The following is a 21724-nucleotide window of genomic DNA, read 5'->3' as shown; positions in this document are numbered from 1 at the left end:
CACGAGGCAAAGGGGGTGTGGCGCTTTTGTCTAGGCAGCGGTTGTAAAAGTCAGCTTACAGACTATCTGCAATAACCCTTTTGTTTTTCTTCTGTTTTGGTTGTTTTGGTTTTTATTGACTCCCTCTTTGTGCATTCTGTCTGTTTTATGGCGTGCGCTTTCCTGTCTTTTCCCTTTTTATTGTCTTCTAAGTTTGGTTTTTATTCTCTGTCCTCGTCCTATTCTCGCAACTCGCTCTCTCTCCCCACCCCTGGCATTGTTGGTGCCTCCCATCATTAAGACACTAGTACTTTGTGTCTTCCCTCCCTCCCGTCTTCCTTCTGCTCTCTTCTCCCTCTTCTCCACAGTCACTTTCTGCTGTCCTTTCCCTCCGGGTGTGCTCAGTGTGGTCAGATTGTTGACCTGTGCCGTTGCCCTTCGTGTGTATTTATTCTCCTTAGTTATCTGTGGTTGTAACAAGCTTGTGGGCAAAAGCTTCTCCATTTTGTCTCTCTCCTCTTCTCTCGTTTCCTGCATTACACAGCATTTGCTCCTAACTTTTCTCAGTGTCTCTCTTTACTCTTGTCTGTCGCTCTTTTTTTCCTCTTTTTTTGCCTGCACCAGATGCTTCAACAGTATGTGTTTTGTGCTTCATTACACTGTCGTATGTTACAGGGAGCCTGGGAGAGTGAGCCCAGATGTGAACGTTTGTGTGCATTGTATTGGTGTTACATCGGCACAGTGCTGTATTGCTTTTATCGCACTTCATGCATGTTTAATTGTGTGGTCGTGTGTCAGATTATTGTGCAAATACCCATATTCATCAAAATTTGTTTGGTTTGGGTCTTGCCTCACTGAGCTACTAGAGTGAAATTTGTAGCAGGCTGGATAAAATTTGACTGAGTATAATGTACTAGCTCAGAGTACTTGTTATTACCCATTAGATTATTGTCTCCTGTTGTTTATAGAAGGATTATATAATAACACAATAATTACACTTAAACTTAGTCTTCCTAATCTAAACAATAAAGTAAGAACTACCTAAAAATTCCTTTCCATGTTAAAAACATGGAGATTTTTTTTAATTGAATTGTATATGTCAGAGTTGTTTTGTCACACACGAAGCCGTCTATGTGGAAAAGTCGGACCATATTCTCAGTTTTGATGTTGTTGCATGTAAACTGCTGCTATGTTTTAGTTTTAAATGAGGGTAGTTTGCGGTGCTGCTGCTGGTGTCATTTGTTAGGTTGTTATTTCTGTCTGTGAGCTAAAGAGCTGCCTGCATGTCTCTAATGCTGTTGACTTAGCTTTGAATGTTGTCGCTATGGCAGCAATACAGAGTTTTGATAGGTTTGCAGAGACTTTGATGAGCCCTTTGACTTTAAGGTAGAATATAGCAAGTAAGGGAAAAAAATGCCTGTGCATGCAATAGGGAATTTTATGTCCTGTCTCATTTGCAAACTGGCCCCTGTGTCTGACCACTAAATTAGGCAAGTAAGCTGTTATCTTAAGTGAGCAGGAGAACTTAATTTCATGCCCTGTCCACACACCTTTACAGACGCAGATGTAGCAGTTCCCCTTCACTTATTAGAAGCCATTCTGGACATTGTAATTTTACATTCATTACTGTTGCTTGAATGATTTAGAAAGCCCCAAAAATATTGTTTGACACCTCAGAATACCGGTGCTCATCTGTATTCTCAAGCTCATAGCTAAAAGTTGCCAGGAGGATGGATCCACACTGAAAAAGCCTAATTTTGTCAACTTCTTACCCGTGGAGGTGATTCTTAGCTTTAGATTTGTAAAGGGAGACGTCAGGGCAGGTATGTCTCAATCAGGTCCACGCACACTGACATCATGTTGGCTAACATCACCAGTGAACTGTCTTCTTGCTTACAGTGCAGCAGGCAGTCATAAAGACATTGCCACAGTTTGAGATGCAGCTTCAAAACACACACACAAACAGACATGCTTGGTTAAGCTGCATTAGCCTATGTCAGGAAACATCTTGGAAATTGGCGTCAGAGTGTCTGCAAACTGATTATAATAAGAAGTGATATATATGGCTGTGTTAGCACTGCAGTCTGCAAGCTTCAAGGAAACAAACTCAGCAGTTACACTCATACATTGTAACTTAAATGTCACATTATTCATTACTATATAATGTTGACATGATATTGTATCTAAACCGACGAGTAGGATATTTGCTTATAGGTTCTTTAGATTTATTACAGTCGTTCTCAAATCGTGACCATGGCCTATATTTACCTGGCAGAACAATTCATTGTGAGTGAACATGCTTTAAATTTAGCTTGCTTTTCATTACTTTGATGTTGTTTTTCTTCTTAAGTACTTACGATGTCATCCCATATTACCAAACTAAAAATTTTTTGAAGAGATTAATATTAGATTCAAGCGTGCTTGGCCCAGCCCGAGTTTTCACATTTTTCTTCCTTAGGAACTCTTGTGTGATTTTGGCAGTGTGCTTTGGATCATTATTATGCTGGAATATTTCTCTTCAGCCAAGCTTCTGGAGACCGAGAGTCATCTCATCACCCAGTTTTTCACTATATCCACAGGCATTCATCCCACCATTTTTAAATGTAATTTCCCTAGCACCTTTTGCACTTCTGCAGCCTCTTGTCATCACGATCCCATCTCCAAGCTCTCCATGTTCAGATCAGACTATGATAAAAGTCATGCTACCAATTGTTATCGGCTTCTTTTCATGTTCTTATTTTACTGTTGATGTCATCCAAAGAGATTTGCACCTTTGAGTGCAAAGAATCTTTTGGAGCTAGATTGTGCAGGCATTTTTCTGCTGGTCATTTTAGATAAGTGAGAATATTCAAAGGTTAGTATATAACCATGTCTATGCAGATGGCATGATGGGAAATTGTGTTTAAATGATCAGTTTTCTTCTCTTTTTTTTCAGTGCTCACAGATACACTTTAGTTGCATTCACTTACTACTTTGCGACCTGTATTTTCACTGTAGTCATTCTGAAATGTGTTTTTGATTTCTCATAACAGGAAATCTGCAACAACTTAGAAATAATACAGTTATTAAGAGGTGATACGGTTTGAATCATTTGGCATTTAAGTGATGTTGCACAGGGATGTGCTTGTTTTTGTCGTTCATACACCGTATGAGTGTTGTGTTCTGTAGAGGTCTGTCGGGATTGTGTCGTGCCAGTTGTCATTATTATCTTTGTCTGTCTGGATGTGTATGTGCCCTGTTGAACTTGGTATTCTGCAACAATGCCATTTATGTTTGTGTGTCAGGTTGTGTGTACTTTATTGGAGTATGGAGACCAGATGCGATGTACCAGTGCACTGATGAACTGTGACAGTTCCTGCCAAGTCCCTCTCCTCCTCCCATCTTCTGTGGGTCGCTTTAGTGTCCTAATGCCACATCTCCCTCTGTCCTCTCTGATGACTATGCTAATTGTGCTCAGACTGACAGATTAGTTGACCAATGGCGTCTGTTTGCAGAAAAAAATAGGATACAGAGTTCCTCACTTGTTTTTTTTTTTTCTTCTTTTCTTTCTTTGTTTGATTTTGGTTCCTTTCCTCCCCAGTGTTATTTTGAGCTTGGGAGTTGGAGTCAGCTTTTTCTTCTCTCTATTTTCCTCTCTCCTTTCTCTTTCCTTTTTTTGGCTTTCTTTCTCCATTTCCTTTCATGTGCAGTAGGACAAACCCAGTGTAAACACGAGTGGGGAGATACGTCTATACCACAGAGTGACTCACTGTTACGCCCACTCACTCACACTCATTGTGTTTGGATGTGTTTGTGTGTTTCTGCTTCGATGATACGTGCATCAAGTCTCAAATGTTTGCGTATGCGTGTCTCTTTGTTCATTTTAATGTATCTGTGTGCTTATGCAGTTTAAGTAGGGTTAAGGACGGTGTTGACGGAGCACAGAGAGCAGTTAACTCACTGTTCTTATACTGTATACAGCAGCATGATGAATATGGCTCTTACATACAGCTCTCCCTACTTGTCCAACCTCTCCGCAGTTCACCTCAGCCAGATTGTTCAAACCTGTGGTGAAACCGCCATATTTACCAAAGTGCTAATCACTGTGGCTTGTTTCTCTAAAAATTCAGTACATGCAAAACATGTGGGCAGAATATGACCTTTGAAGTACTTGGAAGTCACAGTTATAGTCAGAGTTATTTGACGTACTATTTTTGAACAATACTTAGAAGGCAGAGTGGTTTACCACTGATTGACATGACAATGACAGTCAGAATGTCGAGGTCTTTAAAAAAAAATGTTACAGTTGTTAAACTAATTACCAATTGTAGCATAATGATTGTTCAATAAAAAAAAAGACACAATTTCAAAGGAAGCTTGAGAATTCAATTAATTATTCAAAGTGTATGTGGAGATGAGGCCTATATGGGAGTGTTTGTTGATTTTCATTGGTTTTCCAGAACCGCACATAATTTTTGAAAATTAGATACAGATTCTTTAAAAAAAGTCATGCTCGTACAGATTTTGTAAAGAATTACAGAGATACAGCTGTATAATTACCAAATCTTTCAGCATAAAGGCTCATTTGCTGTTGGCTGTGTTTTTGTGTTCGACACTTTATCTTCTCCCACTCGGCTCATTGTTTTGGTTTCCTCCCTCTCTCCCTCCTCCTGACTTCTGTCCTCATCCTCAAAATCTTGTGTCAAGCAGTGTGTGCGCTCGGAGCGTGCCTAAAAGCCTAGCAAGAAATGCTTTGACCTCAAGATTGGTAGCATGATGACAAGGGAGGAGGGTCACCCCACCCGTGATTCACTTATGCGCCACTGGCTGGGTGAGGCACACCGGGAACTGCTAGTACCCTTCTTCTCTTTTATTATTTATTTAATTATTTATTTATTTTGCTTTTCCTACTTTTTAGATGTCTGTACTTTAAAAGTAGAGGCTTAGCTTCCTTTTGTTTCTGTGTGAGCACAAGAGGGGGCGATATTTAAAAAGCTGCATTAGAAGATTATCTGAAAGATGTAGGTTAAAGTACTGATTTGCACCTCTTGAACAGGATTTGTTTAGATAAGAGTCATTTATAAGCTTTGTGGGGCTTTCTCTTTGAGATAGGTGCAGTGTTATCTGGCGCTGAACTTTTAGAAGTTGAATGACTTTGGCTTTATTGGCTTAAAAAAAAAGTGGAAAAAAGACATGGAGAGCTCCAGCTACTCAGTCTGTCCATCACTCTGTCCGTCTGCAGGGCAAGTTCGACCGTCTGCTTCAGAAGCTTTTTTTTTTTTTTTTTTTTTTTTTTAAACAAAAGCACATTAAGTTGCAGTGTAGCTCTCTTATTCAGGCAGGAAGTGTGATGATTTAAGTTGTTAAGTTGCAGTTGGTGTTTGACATTCTTATTAATAGCAGAACAATCTGAACATGGGCTGAAACCTGTCCCAGTATATTTACCCGTGTGGTAGCAGCTAATCATGAGTCGAGAGGCTGTTTGTTTTGGTGGCGCTGCGGGTAATTTCACTGTGAAATACAGGTTTGTTTGTTGTGTCTGTTGTGAAATCAATTCAAGTCGGTTTAGCAATGACTTATTCATATCCTGCATGAATTTTGGATTGTACACTATAACGAGCAATAATTTTTTTCTCTCTCTCTCTCTCTCTTTTTTTTTTTTTTGTAGTGCTATCTCTCCACCCCAGCCTACCTCAGCAATTTATTGTTTATGCATGCATATTTTAGTAATGTTAATGGGCATACAATATTAAATGCTGACTGTTTGTCTAAGCCTCCCTGTGCAGTGCTTAATAAAAAAAAACAGTGCCCATCTTGTCTGGGACACACATGCAAACCCCCAAAAACTAAGCCCCAGAGATCACGTACAAAAGATTTTTAAAACAGCGATCTGAAAACAAACTAAATAATCCCTCCCACATAAGAGAACCCGTAAACAAAATTGAAGTGCTGTCAAGAGCCTGCCAAACCAACAGGCGGCGATATAATCTAAACCCTAAAGCCATGTTGGCCAATCAGAAGCCTGTCAACATGTCAACGCTGCAGAGTTTCTGATTATCTTAACCCCGGAAGGAGTTATCCAAAAGGTCTGTTTTCAGTGACCTAAAATTGTTTTGGCGTGTGGAAGAAAGGCCAAAATGCAGGGGAGGGAAAAAAGAGAAACAATGGTGTTATAAAAACACACAAAACCCAGAAAAAAAACCAAGTGTTCATGAAGAAAGGGCCCCAAGCCCAATACTGTACACTTCCCCCAACACCAAAGCCAAGCATCACAAAGTGTGACATGCTCCTGAGTCATGATTTCACCCCAGAAGCTGCAGATGCTCCCAGCACGAGCATCCACACATTTGCAGCCCAGTACTCTGCAGCCCTGTGACACTGTACAAGTCAGCCAGAGCCATGCCTCTGCAATCGTCAGACACGATTCCTGAGCTGTAGCGGGTAATTTAGAATGAAGGGAATTTACCCCAAATAGAACAAAACTCCCCCCGAGGACACTGAGAGCAAACTGTTCTTAGTGGGTTATGGCTGAGACAAAGCAGTGACACTCTCCTCTCTCTGCAACCTTCCTGCAGCTGCATAATAGCGGTTTATGGTAGAGTCTGACTAGTAGTGGACTTTTGAGGCCAATACAGTATTTATGGGGAATAAAAACAGTACTGTGTAGATGCCACCACTGTCTACATATTGCACTTTCAATATATGGGATATTGAAAATACATTTTGTGAACTTTTATTAAAGCAACTTTACCCACTAAGGCAGTGCTTCATTCCACACCACTTTATTTTCAGTTGACAGCTGAATGTGCTGTGGGCAGCACTGAGAATGTTATAAACATTGGTGTAGTAGCTGCTCGATTGGAAAATCTATGAGATCACACATTTTCCAAATTAATCTGGGAATGACAGCTGGGATGGGCTCTGGCCCAGTTGGATAAGTGGGAGAAAGATGGATGGATATACTTTTTTTTTTTTTTTTTTTTTTTTAATAGTTAAGCATCGTCTTCTGTGAATAACTGCATAAATGATTAAATAAATGTTTCTGTATTTGAGTTGTATTTATGAAGACACCTGTATCTCTGTAGCCTGCTATTGTTATCATTTGAATATCAAATGATAATATTAGATTGTTTGGGTGTGGGTGATGTCGGTTTCTCCACTCCAAAGTTGAAGACTTGTACTCATCAAGGCAAATAGCTTTATGTTATGCTTGTTTGGCAGGGAGAGACATTTATTTTGAAAATCTTTGAATTGCACTAAAATTGTCCACAAAGTTGTTAGGCCTTGTTGTGCAGCATAGCACAAGTTAGACTGCAGTAACGTTGGACCGCACTGATAATACTGGGCAGTTGTTGCAGTCATTAGGCATTAGCGCTTCCTTGTCTCACTAAAGCGCTGGCTGTTTTTGTTTAAGAAATAGCTTTCCCCTTCAATTTCTCGCTTAGCATGGTGGTGACAAGAATACTATCAGCCAAGGTGAGTTTTAAGGCAAGGTTAAAGTTGTCCAGTGGATAATGCCGGACATGGGCATTGGTTTGGAGAATGATTGCCTGTGTGTTCTTCACTACCGCCTGTTTGTGTTTTTTTTTTTTTAGTTGTAACATTTCCTCTGATTGTCTCATCTTCTTTTTTTCCGACTCTTTCACCTTTCCACATTCCACTCAGTCTAGCTCTGTTCCCCGTAGAAGTTCTAAAAGATGCAGGAGAAGTACCTTTTGTCCTCTTGGTCTACTTCTTCAGTCCTTGTGCCTAATTGGCATAGAGTGCTGACATTTACACTCTTGGCCCTCAGTGACATGGCTACCTTTACACCGTGAAACAGCTTATTAGTTAGAAATGAGTCTTCCTCCTTTCTCACTCTTCTCAAGCCCATTCTTTGCTCTTCTCCATTGAAGTTATCTTGTTGTTTTGTATCCGTCTCTATCAGAATCCCAGTGTAAACACCATTATCTTGGAACTGTCTTAATGTTGAGTTAATGTGGCGTGATATGACATTAAGGAAAATATGCTCCAAATGATTTATTTCACCCCAGCAACGTCAGTCATTCTCATCCCCAGAAGTTGGATGACTGTGTCTGCAGCTCAGGCACTAAATGCAGGAGGCTTGGCTGGCAATGGTCCTAAGAGGCCCATTATCCCAGTGCAACTGACTTGGTAGGGATGAAATTCCCAGGCGATTTGCCCCGACTGACACAAAATGAAAGACATTGGCTCCTGTCTGAGTGGTAAAGGGATTTCCACTTGGAATACTTGAGATTAGCCCTGAAGTTTGATCCTGCACAGACTCCACTAGTGAAAGTAGAAGGGAAGGAAGCAACAAATATTGAAATTCCATTATGGTTAAAGAAAGGCTATTTGAAGGTAGATTAGGTTATTCCCATTATGTGCCAGGGCAGTTGAGCGTATTTCTTTTGAGGACGTTTTGATTTTTTTCTTCCTTTTCACCAGTAAAGTTTGCCCCACCCTCTAACAAGACTAGTTTTAAACACCGTAATGCCTTAGTGCCATAGGCATGCACGCATTCTCATACATCCTTTGCTCCCCATGTGTCTCATTCCACATCCATCTGCCCAGCTGTGTGCCACACCTGGCAGCTCGGAACAACTGGAGAGTCATTAAAAATGAATGAACCCCATTGAAGACAGACGGAAATGAGGAATTAATCCAAGCCTGTGTGCTCATTTGAAGGAGACTCAGTTCTGTTTGTATGACAGATAATGATGGCGCTCATAGAAGAGCGTGGGAGGGGCAGGGGTGGCGAGCACACTGGTATTGTCATTCATAGCCTCCTTTCTCCTGTTAGTGTCTGTCGTACTTTCCCACTGCATCATTGTCATTTAGTGCATTCAGTTTTTTCCCTCTTCTTTTTCTCATACCCTCACAAAAACTACACCTGTCACTCTGCGTTTGTGCGTCCGTTTCTATTACACACGTGCATTTATTCACTCTGGGAGCAACACAAAACCTCAGCCTCCTTTGAAAATGCAAATGGGTTCTATTTGTGGCCGGCTGCTGTCACAGAGTGGGCGATCGTGTTGAGGGAAGTTTTTGTCTGCAGCTGTGTGTGTAAGTGTGTTTGCAAGAATTGGGCTCCATTGGTCAAAATATCTTTGTGTGAATGCGCAAATGATTAAAAGACCACCTTATTAGAATACTTTTTTTATCTGAGTAAAAAGCATGTGGTCATTGTTTTGATAGGGTTTGAAGAATCAGTATTTCTAAAGTGTAATAAACAAAAAACAAATATTCTGAACATTCATTTACCTTTAAAAAGGTGCGAATAATGTTTTATTTTTAACAAGTAACAGGTGTTTTTACCTGTGGTGCCCAAACTTTTGCAAGTTCGTGTAAATGAAAATGTTCCAGCTCACCTCTGAACATGTTTCTCTTTGCCTTGGTACTTTCGTGTCTTTTTACTTTGATAACGCTACATTTGATTATTTCTTTGTGTAATGTGTCAGCACTGAAAGTAGCAGATGCTTTTGTCAAGAGGAAGATGTGCAACACTCTTAATTTGTCCATTAGTTCCGGGGACTGTAATGGAAAGTGAAAAAGAGACAAATAAGTTGACCTTGTGGAAAAAATGTTTTCTCTCTGTCTGTATGCTTGAGATCAGAGATGGTGCATGTTCTTTTATGAGAGGTTGTAGAAAGTGCAATATGAATAACTTTCTCCTTCCCCATCCTTCTTTCTCTTTTCATTTTCTCCTGTCCTCCCCTCATCTTGATCCTGACCTCCTTCATCACTTATCAATCTCTTCAGGAGAAGAACAAGGACAAAGACAAACGCTTCCGCCCGCTCTATGACATCCCCTACATGTTTGAGGCCCGGGAGTTCCTGAGGAAGAAGCTCATTGGTAAAAAGGTAAGAACCACTGAGAGTCACACAAACACACCTGCATTCACCAGTTTTGCCTTGTGTATGTGTGTGTGTGTGTGTGTGTGTGAGATATTGTGTGAATCAAAATGAATACCTCTTATCAGCTTTAAGAAATTAAACAATAGTTGTAATGTAGCTGCTCCAACACCCTTTCCCTCCCAGTGGTATCCAAATACATTTCAAGTTAGATAGCTATTTCTCTCAATCTCTTAGTGTGAATACCAAATACTCCTGGTAGATGCCCTAGGGCTTGGTGTTGCTCCATTTAAACAAGCAATGTTGATTTCCCCCTCTTGTGTCTATTGATCCACCGGGTCTGTACACCCTGGGGGAGGGAGCTGGGGCTGCTATGATTTACACACATCTGACCCAGCAGAAACCAGCAGTGAACTGAAGAGCACTCCAGAGAACGCACCATCGCTTGAGCATTTTATCTAGGTTATTAAAGTGAAATTGAGCTGATAAATGAAAGATGGTTTTGTGAATCTTACCAAAACGACATTTTTATCCGTCTCATACGTACAGGTTAGTTTTTGGAGAAGGGTCCCCTAAGTAAAACCGTGTAATTAGATCTATGAAGCGTAATATACCTGCTCAAGACTCCACGCAACACCCAAAACCTTCCAGTGAATGAAGAGGTTTATTCAAAGTACCTATCAAGAAGGAAAGAAAGCGTATTAAATGGAGATATTGCCAGCCTCAGAACTGACAAACAAATGAATGCTTGAGGTTCAAATGGCACACGGGCGCTTTTAATAATGATGAAAGGGAAGATGTTGGATTTAATTATCAGTCTATCGATAAATAGCGACTGAGCAGGGAGCTAATAAACGTCTGTAAGACTTAATTAATTCTAACCGGGACACATTCAGACTAATTCACAGCAATTCAGAGTACCAGCGACATCAACTGCGATCCTAAGGCATCTGATTTTTCTTTTTTTCTTTTTTTTTTTGTCGGCTCGTCTCAGTTAGAGTCAACACGGCTCTGCTGCGCCCCAGCACAAGCTGCTATTTTGGGGTGTTACCCTACTTTTCAGGTGATCTGCCAGCAACGTCGAAGCACGTTCAGACGGGTAGAGTCAGGCGATATTGGTGATGCAGTTATGCAGTTAGAGGTCATCAAGAAAAAAAAAAGACTTTTATTGTTCCCTGGGCAGCTTTAAATGTTGTTGATTAAAGTCATTAACTTAATATGGCTTAAGAATCTGTGTAGCGCATCTTTTAACTTTTTCAAAATAAAGAACTAATTCATCTGCCCTTTTTTTCCACTCTGTCACATTTAATTTTCACAAACTTAATGAAAAGCAAACATTTGTGAACATGTACAGGGCTTGCCGGGACATCCTCTTAGGTGTGGTTAAGGACTTTTGTGCTGGTCTCCTCTCAACTCCTTTGTATAAAGCTTATACTTTACTCTTTTAGACACACAAGTCCATCTCAATTAATGAATTAAACACCATAAAGATGGCAGTTATTGTCTTGGACACTCTCAGGAACCAGATTATGACTTTTTTAAAAATGCAAATAATTAAATGACATTATTCATACATCAAATTCCACAAACAATTGCATTGAACTTATCAATTTTGGAAGCTTGAGCATATTTCTGAATGAGCTTTACTACAGCTGCGCCTCAGAGGACTTGTATAAAGAGGTGTATAGTAGACTCCAAGCGGAGCTGTATTTACATCAACTTTACACGCGAAGTTTGCATGCCAGCAATTTGCTTGTGGAACTCTTAACTTTCTTCTCTGGCGATGATTAGTTTTTTTTTTTTTTGTTTTTTTTTATTGGACGCATGAGCCACATTCTTCATTTTCACCATGATGAAATGCAAATAAAATGATTCCAAGAATAGCACAAAAAAGTTCTTATGTGTAGACAGAGAAGATTGAAATTGTGTTGCAACATAAATAACATTTCAGAGATTTTCAGTGCTTCAGTCTGTTTGACCATTGCAACGTCATGGTTACCATATCAGGAGACGGAATAGTGATTTGATTATTAAACTCAAGAAGCAAAGACCAGAAGGGTGAGGGATTAGATAAAGCGTGGAAACAAGGATGACCAAAGAATCATTCATCTTCCTAATTGCCGATTTCTTTAGACATTAATGTCACTAACAAATGCAGTTCTTTTCAGGACTTGCATTTTACATTTAACCAAAAATCTGTGACCTGGATGTCCTTCACAGTCCATCCTAATTCCTTCATGATTCAGATTCACAGCCTTCTCGCATCTGCCTTTTTTACTTATGTAATTAAAACACTAGGTTAGTTTTATGTCTTTATGCTAAATGATTGGTCTGTAAGATTGGAATTGTTCTCCATTTTTGCCTTTTAGTGTATAACTCTGCATCTTTCATATGTACGCTACACCTACATTGTTTTCATTGTGCTACAGTGGCAATTTTCCCACCTCCAGTGGCAGTAATGCATGGAGAGAAGGCGGCAGACCCAGAGCTTTTGTCCATTGCCTGAGCCAAATAATGGTTTATGTTTTCCCATAAAGATGAGTTTAAAACTTGTCAGATGCACAGGGGCCATATAATAATAGGGCCATGATGGAAAAGATTGCAGAAATTTACATGGAAATGCAGTTGCGAGCACAGATTGATGGAAACTGTCATTATGCGCAATCACCCTGACAAAATGACTTCCCCAGATAGAAGTTAACTCATAAATTCAATACTGTTTTGCAATTGACTTCCAAAATTTTGGAGCTTAGACCTCAACAAATCCATCCTTTGTGTGCTTTGTGAAGTCTCAGCATGTATTTCCAGTGGTACGAGAATGTACCAAACAATTGTAGCGATTTAATGGGGCCAAACTACAACAGCCTTACAATAAATGGAGCCAACATGTCACCCACACCTTCATACTTGTTCAACTGAGTTAAAAAATAAAATAAAAAATGGCAGTGCAGGCTGATAAACACAAAAACACGCACCCACTCAAAGCCAAAAGCCAATAGAGTTACTTTTGGCATTCCGTGTGAGAGTGAGATTCATATCTCTGTCCCAGCCTCTCATCACAGTCATTTTAATCATACTCATTAATGTTGTTTTTTTTTTTTTTTTTTTTAATGACAGAAAATTCAGCCGTAAGCCGGCTTCTGCGACTGAAGTGCGAATAATGATCGCGCTGTTTATTTGTGGTGTTTGTGTTTGGAAAGATGAGCGTGCGGGTAGGGGGAATAAAAAGATGTGACAGTGTTGTGATAAATATGCACGTGTCATGTTGACTATAAAGGCTTGTCTGTAGGGCGTGTCTACCAAACAGTAGCTCATGTGTTTATGGTGCATGGACATGCATATAGATGATGTCACAATACATATACACTTAATTTAGAGCTTATGACGTATATGTAAACATGCATCAGAACCCTCACTCGTGCGCTGTAGCCTTTAACTGTTTAGTCATGCAAGTACAAATGGCATGCAACTCAGAACATGTGACATTACTCATATCAGTCTGCACTGTCTTTATACTAAGTTTGATTTCACGGTGTTTCTTGCTTAGACCCACGGGTGTTTCAAAAGTCAACTCAGCTAAAGCCTTACTGTTTCTCTCTAAGCCTCTGGCAAATCGCTATTTTGTAGTATTTATCGCAGAGGAAAGTACGCATGATTGTGTGTGCGTCAAAAGGAGTTAGTGTCTTAAGTGTGTTGACTATGCATGTTTTCACAGGATTGAATCACTGGCTCTGTTTGCCCAGTGTATTCAAATGAATCCTGGCTGAATCAATCACATGTACACAGCTCTAAATGCAGGTGGAAGCACCGCTTCATGACACGTTGAAAGATTTGATCACTCAAGGTATAGCTGGAAGTGGTGGCCATTAAGGATCTGTTTGTCTGTATGCAAAATCAACCTTGACCACTTAATCAGTGCTATAATATGTGCAGGGCGCAAAGAACTCCCACAGAACATTTAATACCCGAGGCAAATTACCATCTCTCTTGCTACAGTATCATCCAATAGCTTTCGCTACATGGCATTTTTCTTAAGATCTGCCCTCGTGCTTCCCTTCTCTGTTAAGTTGAAGATCATTTCAAAGAGTTAACTTCATAGAAAGTGCAGTTAAGTGACATATTCTTAGTTAGCGTATTGTCTGTCTTGTCTTAATGTTGGTTTATGTTGGTTTATAATGGAGCACTGTAACAAAAAAATAATTTCCCCCAGGGATCAATAAAGTATTCTGATTCTGATCTGATTGCTGTCAAAACAGTTTGACTCAAAGTGTATTTTTTTTCTTTTTTAAAAGAACTTTGTACAGTTCTGCTGCTTTAGGCTATGGTTCATTTAATCAAAGACTGACTCTAGAGTGGTGGCTTAATTAGTAAAAATTTAAACAAGAGAACAAAAATGATGACTGACTAGCTTAAAACTGAGAAACACTATAAATTAAGCATAATCTATGTGATGAGAGTAAACACTATCCATATAAATATTGCATGTCTCTTTAAAAGCTACTTGTAATTGTTAACTATCTTCTTCAACACTCAAAATGTACATTTTGCTTGAAATCTGTGGCAGTTTGCAAACATATAGTGCCAGATTAGCTTGTACATTGTGACTAATGCTAGCAGTACTAACACCAGTAGCCTTGTTTCTTAGCAGGTGCAGAATGTGGTTACGCATTGCTGCAGCTGAGTGGTTGAATGTCTGCTGACATAGCCTACATAAAAGCTTTTACTTCTATATTAGAGTACTGAAGAGATTCAGAGACCAGGGTAGACAACTGCCATCGTGCCTTAATAAAATATATAATAAATTGGATAAATATGCTAAAATGGATGTATGGAGTATGAATAATTACTTTAACCGACTTATATTTCCGTTGCCTAGACAACTAATCATGCACGTCCCTACTCTGAAGACATCCCTTTATGACTTTGACTGCATGTTTTTCATACTGCTGAATGAATTTAGAACTGTATATATAGCATATGCCACCATATTCCTCACCATTTGATTAGTATTGACGTTAGATTCCCCCAAGTGTGTACTTATAGGCTCTTTGAAGTGAGTTAGGTTTAAGTGGAGAGCTCTAGCCCATTTGCCAGCACTACAGCTTCCTCTCTCCTCACTAGTGAATCAATAACAGAGCAACTCTGGAATGTTGCCTTCCTCCTGTTTCTTTATTGTTCCAAAGACACAAGGTTAAACCGTTTGTCACATTGTATCATTTTTAGAAATAGTTACTCAGCCGTACCTGACTTTTGAAGGAACAAGAGTTGTTCTTTACCTGCTGTGTTGAACCCCCCAAAAATGATGATGGGGGAATATTTTTGAGCACAAATCCAACCCACGAGGCTTTAATGTTAATCCATGTTACCCTGGCCTACTTGTGGTGTCAAGTTGGATGCAGGTATGCAAGTGTGCAGATGCATGCTGCGATCCAGCAAGGAGAGGAGTTTAGTCGACCCACTTATTGTCATCCTGTCTCAGAACAATGAGCTCCAAGGAGACAGATTTGGAGCAGACTCCAAGACCACAGTTTCCCTTGAAATTTTGCTCGAGAAAGCCCCACTTTTATCCTGTCTTCCTTTTGCTTTCTGACACAAATGCAGACAAAGATTTGACCTCAATATTGTTGGGGGGTAAATTGGAAGTTCCTGCTTCATGTCTTCCCTGAAAGAAGCAGAGGATGTGATTCCCTCTAACTGCAGATCTGTCAGATGACAGTAGGTGTATTTCAGCATCATCTCGAACAGGTGTTGACCAACGCTAATGGTCCCTTCCAGTCACAAGGTTGAACTATCATATCGACCTCTGCTTCTCCTTTAAGCCCAAGAGCGCAATACATTACGGGAATTGGAAAACAAGCAGATTTCCCTGTGACTAAACCTGCTAGAACGTGACTAAGCATTAACCAGCAGTCTCAGTGTGCTCAGCTCAATACCCTAATGCCAGCGCTCTGGTTTAGGAGAATAAAGCTATATTAAATGCTTTTTTTCCCCCTTCTTTCTGTTAAACCCCTATTCCTCATCTCTATAAGGAGAGCGTGGGGCTTTTGATCTTTTATAAAGCATATCTAATATCCATATTCAAAAGACTGCTTTTTTCCCTTCTTTTTTTTTTGCCCAAGCAGAGGCTATAACTCTCTGAGGCAAAAATGAATTGGTTCAATACCTTTTGAGCAGCTCCTGCAACTAGACATTTTTGAGTTTCATATTGACACATGCTAATTTCCTTTAATTTTAATCATGTTTACATTAAGACTTTGAAACTAAAACTTGATGATTTTTGTTTTTTAAATGTGACAAATAGTAGAAGGTGTTGGAATTTTTCAGTAACTCCTTCTATCTCATATCCAAGAACTTCTTCTGAGCTATCCCTTTATGGTAGGCTATAAATACACTAAGGCATTTTCTTTTTCTCCTTTCTTGATGTCACTCTACGTCTTTCTGACTGACTGTCTTGGTCTTTCTCATTTATATCGCCACCCCCATTGAAATGGCAGTGCTTGCATGGTGACATAATCCCAAAAAGCTTGATGTGGCTAACTTTATAAGTAGTGCTTCTTGTGCGCCTGGGTCTCAGCCTCAGCAGAAAAAAAGTAGAATGGAAATGTTGCATTAAGCCACTTATCAGGGTTGAGCACATTCGGATAATCCTGCGTGCTCAAAGTGGCTCCTGTTATGCAGCTGATTGTGTAGTACTGTTAGCGACAGAGTTTCCCCCTCTTATTGGTGTGCACATCAGTGTGTGAATGAATTGAGAATGTTGTGTGTGTGTGTGTGTGCGCAATGTGGTATTTGATGCAGTGTGTGTAAGTGAATGTGAAAGTTGGTTTGGGAAAAGCTTGAGGTATGTGTGTTCAAGCAGACGCAAAGCAGGTAGTCAAAGCGTCATCAGGTCCCATGGCTGAAAACCCAGATGGGGCTCCCTCTTCCTCTTCCTTTACTCCCCCCTCGTCCTCTCTGTATTGTGCTGTCCCAGTATTTTCTTTCTTTCTTTTTTTTCAGCACAGCTCACTTCATTAAATGATCGCCAGCTGTGATTATAGCCTGCTAAAACACAGCAGCAACCTAAGCAACTCTCTTGCACACAAACGGTTGTTCACTCACCCACACAGTCTCCCTTCTCTTACAGTACCTTCATACCTCATTTTTTTCCGTATTGCACTAATTTTCTTAATTATCCCTCTTTCTTTCTCCTCCATTTTTTCTCTTCGAAGCTTAAAAATGTCCAGTCTTTTATATACGATAGTCTCTTGTGTGTTGCCAACATCCAGGTGCAGGTGAGGCTGTTCTAACACCTGTGTGTATTCCTGCATGTCGAACAACCCCACACCCACCGCTTTCTTTTTTTTATCACCTTGGTATGCATGCTGCAACAACTGAACTGTGAAATTTCCACTAAAAGCTTTAGCACTGTTAAATGCAGTCTTTGATTACAAATGAATCTTTACAAGTTTTTAAGTGTGTATTTGTTGCCATGTCCATTTTAAATAGTTGCAAAAAGAACAAGCTGTGAGGAGCTGGGTAGATAGACCGTGCAAGCAACGACATGTTTTTTTCTTTTCTTTTCTTTTTTTAGCTAGAGCAAAAATTAATCACCTACATGCTATTGGGATAAGCTGCCTGTCACTGTGCTCCTGTCTGGAAACCCCATCATGCAGAACCCATACTGGGCTTCTCACAACATGGTACCTTTCCCATATCACAGCTTAGCATAAGTTATCTGTAATAGCCTTTCACTTAAGACCATCGCAAATGGAGCTCATTCTAGGAAGCTCGACAACCCCACAGTCACGAGCCTGTCATTATGTTGCGTTATTGGCAAAGGTTGTTTGCACTGAATGCTAATTCGACTTAGTCTTCATGCATCCGTGCCGGTAACAGTCATGGCATAAGGCATTATTTTTTATTATTTGCACAAAGATCCATTTGGGCAGATGAAATCATTAGATTCAGGTATTTAAGGTTAAGTTCACTGAGCTGGTCAAAACTTACCAATTCATATGCTTATGATAGATAATAGGATGAAATGATAAATCCTATGTCCTTAAAATCAATAAAATGTCTTAAATTCACTTGGATATGAGTCTTGAATATTTTAGTCATGACCCCACAAGATTTTACAGCACACAGTGCTGCTATTTTAGCCATCTCTATACATTTAGCTTACACAATGACTGCATTAATAACTGCTTGCTTGCTTGCTTGCTACTTCAACTTAATCGGTCACAGTGGGTTGTTTTTTTTTTTTTTTTTAAATGTTTATGAAAATGTATAAAGGGAAAAATACAGTAAACGGTAACAGCAAGATGATAAGATAAAGGACATTGCTAACTTAACAGTTGTAGCTTACCCGTTTAAAAAAATATTAGAATTACAGAAATTCTCAGCAGGCCTGGTTTAGGCCCAGTGGGCCACCAGGCTTACAGCACACTGGTGTAAAGCCCATACATGATGATAAGAGTAGAGAAGGCTTTGCTAGCCAGACTGCTCAGTCTAAGATGCAAGTTTAAAGATAAATAGCTCGAGAATAAGAATTTCTCTTGGTGGTTAAAGTCGATGCCTGGAAATCCTTAGAAAACAAACTGCTTTGTATGCCAAAGGTTTTCCAAACTTCTTCACTGTCGACATCTCTCCATTGAAAATTTGGCATTATATTAAAATTAAAGTGGTATTAAAAAGACCTTTCTTATACCCTTAGACACAGAATGAAGCTGTGACATTTGATCATTGTGAATTCCGAATGTTCTTTAAGCCCACTGTGTTGGCCATTATTCAACATCGTAACTCAGAAGCAGAAAGGAAGATTTGATTTTTCGTACTGAACTAGTGACCCGTCTTTAGACTTAGGGGATTGCGGTGTAGTTTTTCTGTGCCGCAAGGTTGAAGATGCAAAATTTTTGCAGCAACATCCATTTTTCCCCTCTCTCTTGTGGCTACAGCCTTACGTTGTTTCAGAATGACCTCATTGGCTAGGCATGTGAACACAGAACTCACATTTGATAAGCCATTTTTTTTTTTTTTTACTGCAGAATACAAATTTGCAAAAAACAAAAAAACAACAACTATTACTCGAAGTCTTTTTGAAATCCTCTTCACGCTAAACCCTTTGCCAGTATACACGCAGAAACGCCAGTATATAGTAAAAAGAAAAACAAGTATTTTGTTCCTTTGGCAGAGTTGACTGAATATTCCCATGTTGCTTGTCGCCTCTGCAGAACAAACGCATTTTGTCTCTCACTTCTCCTACTGTCCTTATCACTCCCCCACTTTCTAATCCATCCACTGCCTCTCCCCCTCTGTTTCACTCTCCTCTGGGGGGTTCTTATAGATGGCTCTGCCTTATCAGAAGATCTGGTAGATGGCCCGTGGAGAATAGGCCTGGAACTCCTCTAATCTAACATTGCTGGTCAGAGTTATAATCTGTCATCACCTTGCTTAATGGGGAACCACTGGAATTTCAGATACAGAGCTTATAGCATCCAGCATTACATTTTGCTTGGATGTTGAAATCTCCCCCAGTCTCCTCTTTCTGTGTTGGATTTCTCCTTTTTACTATTTCCTGTTTCTTCTGATTCCTGCACCCGGGGTCTTGTGTCACATTGCTTTGGCTTTTATTCTTCTTCTCCCACGCCTAACCATGGATATGGGCATGGTCATTAAGAACAATTTCACACAAAACCAGTACAAAATTTTTATTTTCTATTTTTTTTTTATTTTATTATTTTTTTATTTTCTCCTTTCTGAAATTACAGTTGCAGTTACTGTTGAACAGCACGGCACTCTTCTTTTCCCCTGTTCACGTCGCTACATACTCGTTCTGTCCATCTAACGACAGGCCAACGTTGTTCTTTCATGTCCCTGTAATAGGCCTGCCTCCATTGTCTGTTGGACTCATGTCTATGCTTTGGCGCTGTGATGCAAAGTCAAATTCCCACATTCTTTTTTCCTTTTTTTAATATTCCTCCGTCTTATCACACTTGTCTGACAAGGTTGAGACGTAGCTCTTAAACTACCGATGGTGTATACTGGTATGGCTACATCCCTGCTGTTACTGCTGTCTGCCTGTGTCTAGCCCGCAAAGCAGGCTTTCCCTGTCTCCTGCCTGCACATGCACGCAGCTGAGTGACAAAATTGTATCTTCGGGGTGGGTGGATTGGAGTCTATCCCCAGGGAGCTGTGTTGAGAACACACAGTGTGGGGTCATTTGGGTTCTATCACTGTTGTGTGTGTGTGTGTGTGTGTGTGTGTGTGTGTGTGTGTGTGTGTGTGCGTGCGTGTGTGCGTGCGTGTGTGCGCGCGTGTGCGTGTTGTCCCAAACACCCACTGTGTGTTAATACTCCTCCTCTGGGGAGATCTGCAGTACTTGCTGATGTGATTCACACTGACTAGGGGTGACCTTGAGAACTGGGACAAATGAAAAGACCCTGATACACATACATAAGCCAGAACACACTTCTCACACTAATTATTACCATAACCGTTGTTGCCATCACTTTGTCTCTCTACTCTTGGTATATTGTTTGACCTCTGCCTTATGTTCCCCCTTTCAGGTCAACGTGACAGTGGACTACATCAGAGCAGCTACTGGTCCAGGAGAAGGCACGCCTGCCTTCCCAGAGCGTACCTGTGCTACAGTCACAATTGGCGGCATGTAAGTCATGCACCACACTGAGTCGCCTGCTTTATATTCTTTTCTACCGTTTTAATCCCCTTTTCCATTAATACCTACTCGGGTCGGCTCGCCACGGTTTTCAGGGTTTTCCATTAGGTGATAGTACCTGGTACCAGGTACCTTCTCCCCTGGGGTTCCAAGCGATCTGAGGCGATCACCAGAGTATGCCACCGATTGGCTAGTCAGTGTCATCACTCGATGAATCATGGCTTCACATGGAAATGGATACACAGAAACAACACTGTGGTCTCAGAGTCTCAGGAAAAGCCACAGTATGAGAGGTATATTGATGTCTCGACGTCCACCTTTTGGATGTGGCGTTCGCGTTGTGTACTAATTATGTCATAGGACACACTCGGCTGCGTTACTATAACAAACCCACACACATTAGGTGGTACTCAATTGCAATGGAAAACGAGTTGAGGCGAGCTGTGCCGCATCGAGTCACGCCGAATCAATCCGAGTTGGTACTGATGGAGAATGGCTCGAGATAATCCAGCAATATGAAACAAGAAAGGCTAAGTAAAACATGGAAGTATAGAAAAACTGCAAATCAAAATACTTTAGGTTTGTTCGGTTGTCTTTAGTGTGCAGTAGGAGACCACTGAGCCAACCTTATTGGGAGATCACACAGCACGTAATTTATCAGTGTAAATTATTTCACTAACACATTTCTATTTTGTTAGTACAGCTGCTTCCCTATTAAACCCTTTAAAAGTCAGGTTAATCTGTTGTAAAATGACACAAAATATTCATTTTTAAATCCATATTACTCGTAATCTCACCATCAATCATAAAGTAACCTGAAAGTGTTTCTTTGTCTTTTAAGTTCATATTAAAAAAAAGAAGAAAAAGGTCACCTCAGTGCAAGCAATTATTTTCTATCTACAAACTCTGCTTTGAAGGAATTCGGGTCATCCGTCTGAAACATGTATTTTACACAGTACCAAAGATATGAGGACACATACCTACTACTACAACTGTTCAGAGGTTCAAATTTAATCAGAGAGGCGCTTTAATGCCGCAGTGCTTGAAATGAAACGTCAGAAGCCTGTTCTCACTCAAAAAAAATAAATAATAAAAAAAAAAGTTAAAAGCCACACTTATCTTCTGGTTCCCTCTGTTTATATCACTCAACACATCAAGCACATGCGCACATGGAGACGTAGATGCCTTCTTTTCATCAAACCAGCCGTCCTGTGTTTGGTAGTGCATGTCCGTACAGAGGTCAGGTCAAACCAG

At 40.2% G+C, this 21724-nt stretch overlaps 1 protein-coding gene across 1 annotated transcript in view; it reads left to right on the top strand.

The window, feature by feature from the left end:
* Nucleotides 1-21724, top strand: part of snd1 (staphylococcal nuclease and tudor domain containing 1) — a 175726-nt gene that overhangs the window by 19879 nt on the left and 134123 nt on the right. The window contains exons 11-12 of the mRNA XM_086269026.1: nucleotides 9721-9822; nucleotides 20361-20461. Coding sequence (XP_086125152.1) covers nucleotides 9721-9822; nucleotides 20361-20461 — 203 coding nt within the window. The remainder of the gene's footprint in view (nucleotides 1-9720; nucleotides 9823-20360; nucleotides 20462-21724) is intronic.

Source organism: Aulonocara sp. 'chitande type north' Nkhata Bay, linkage group LG17 (assembly GCF_057382095.1).
Source record: "Aulonocara sp. 'chitande type north' Nkhata Bay isolate Kocher_YH1m ecotype deep benthic linkage group LG17, A_spYH_male_GT1.1, whole genome shotgun sequence".
NCBI classification, from domain to species: domain Eukaryota; kingdom Metazoa; phylum Chordata; class Actinopteri; order Cichliformes; family Cichlidae; genus Aulonocara; species Aulonocara sp. 'chitande type north' Nkhata Bay.
Note: the sequence above shows the minus strand (reverse complement) of the source record. Positions and strands in the feature narration are given on the sequence as shown.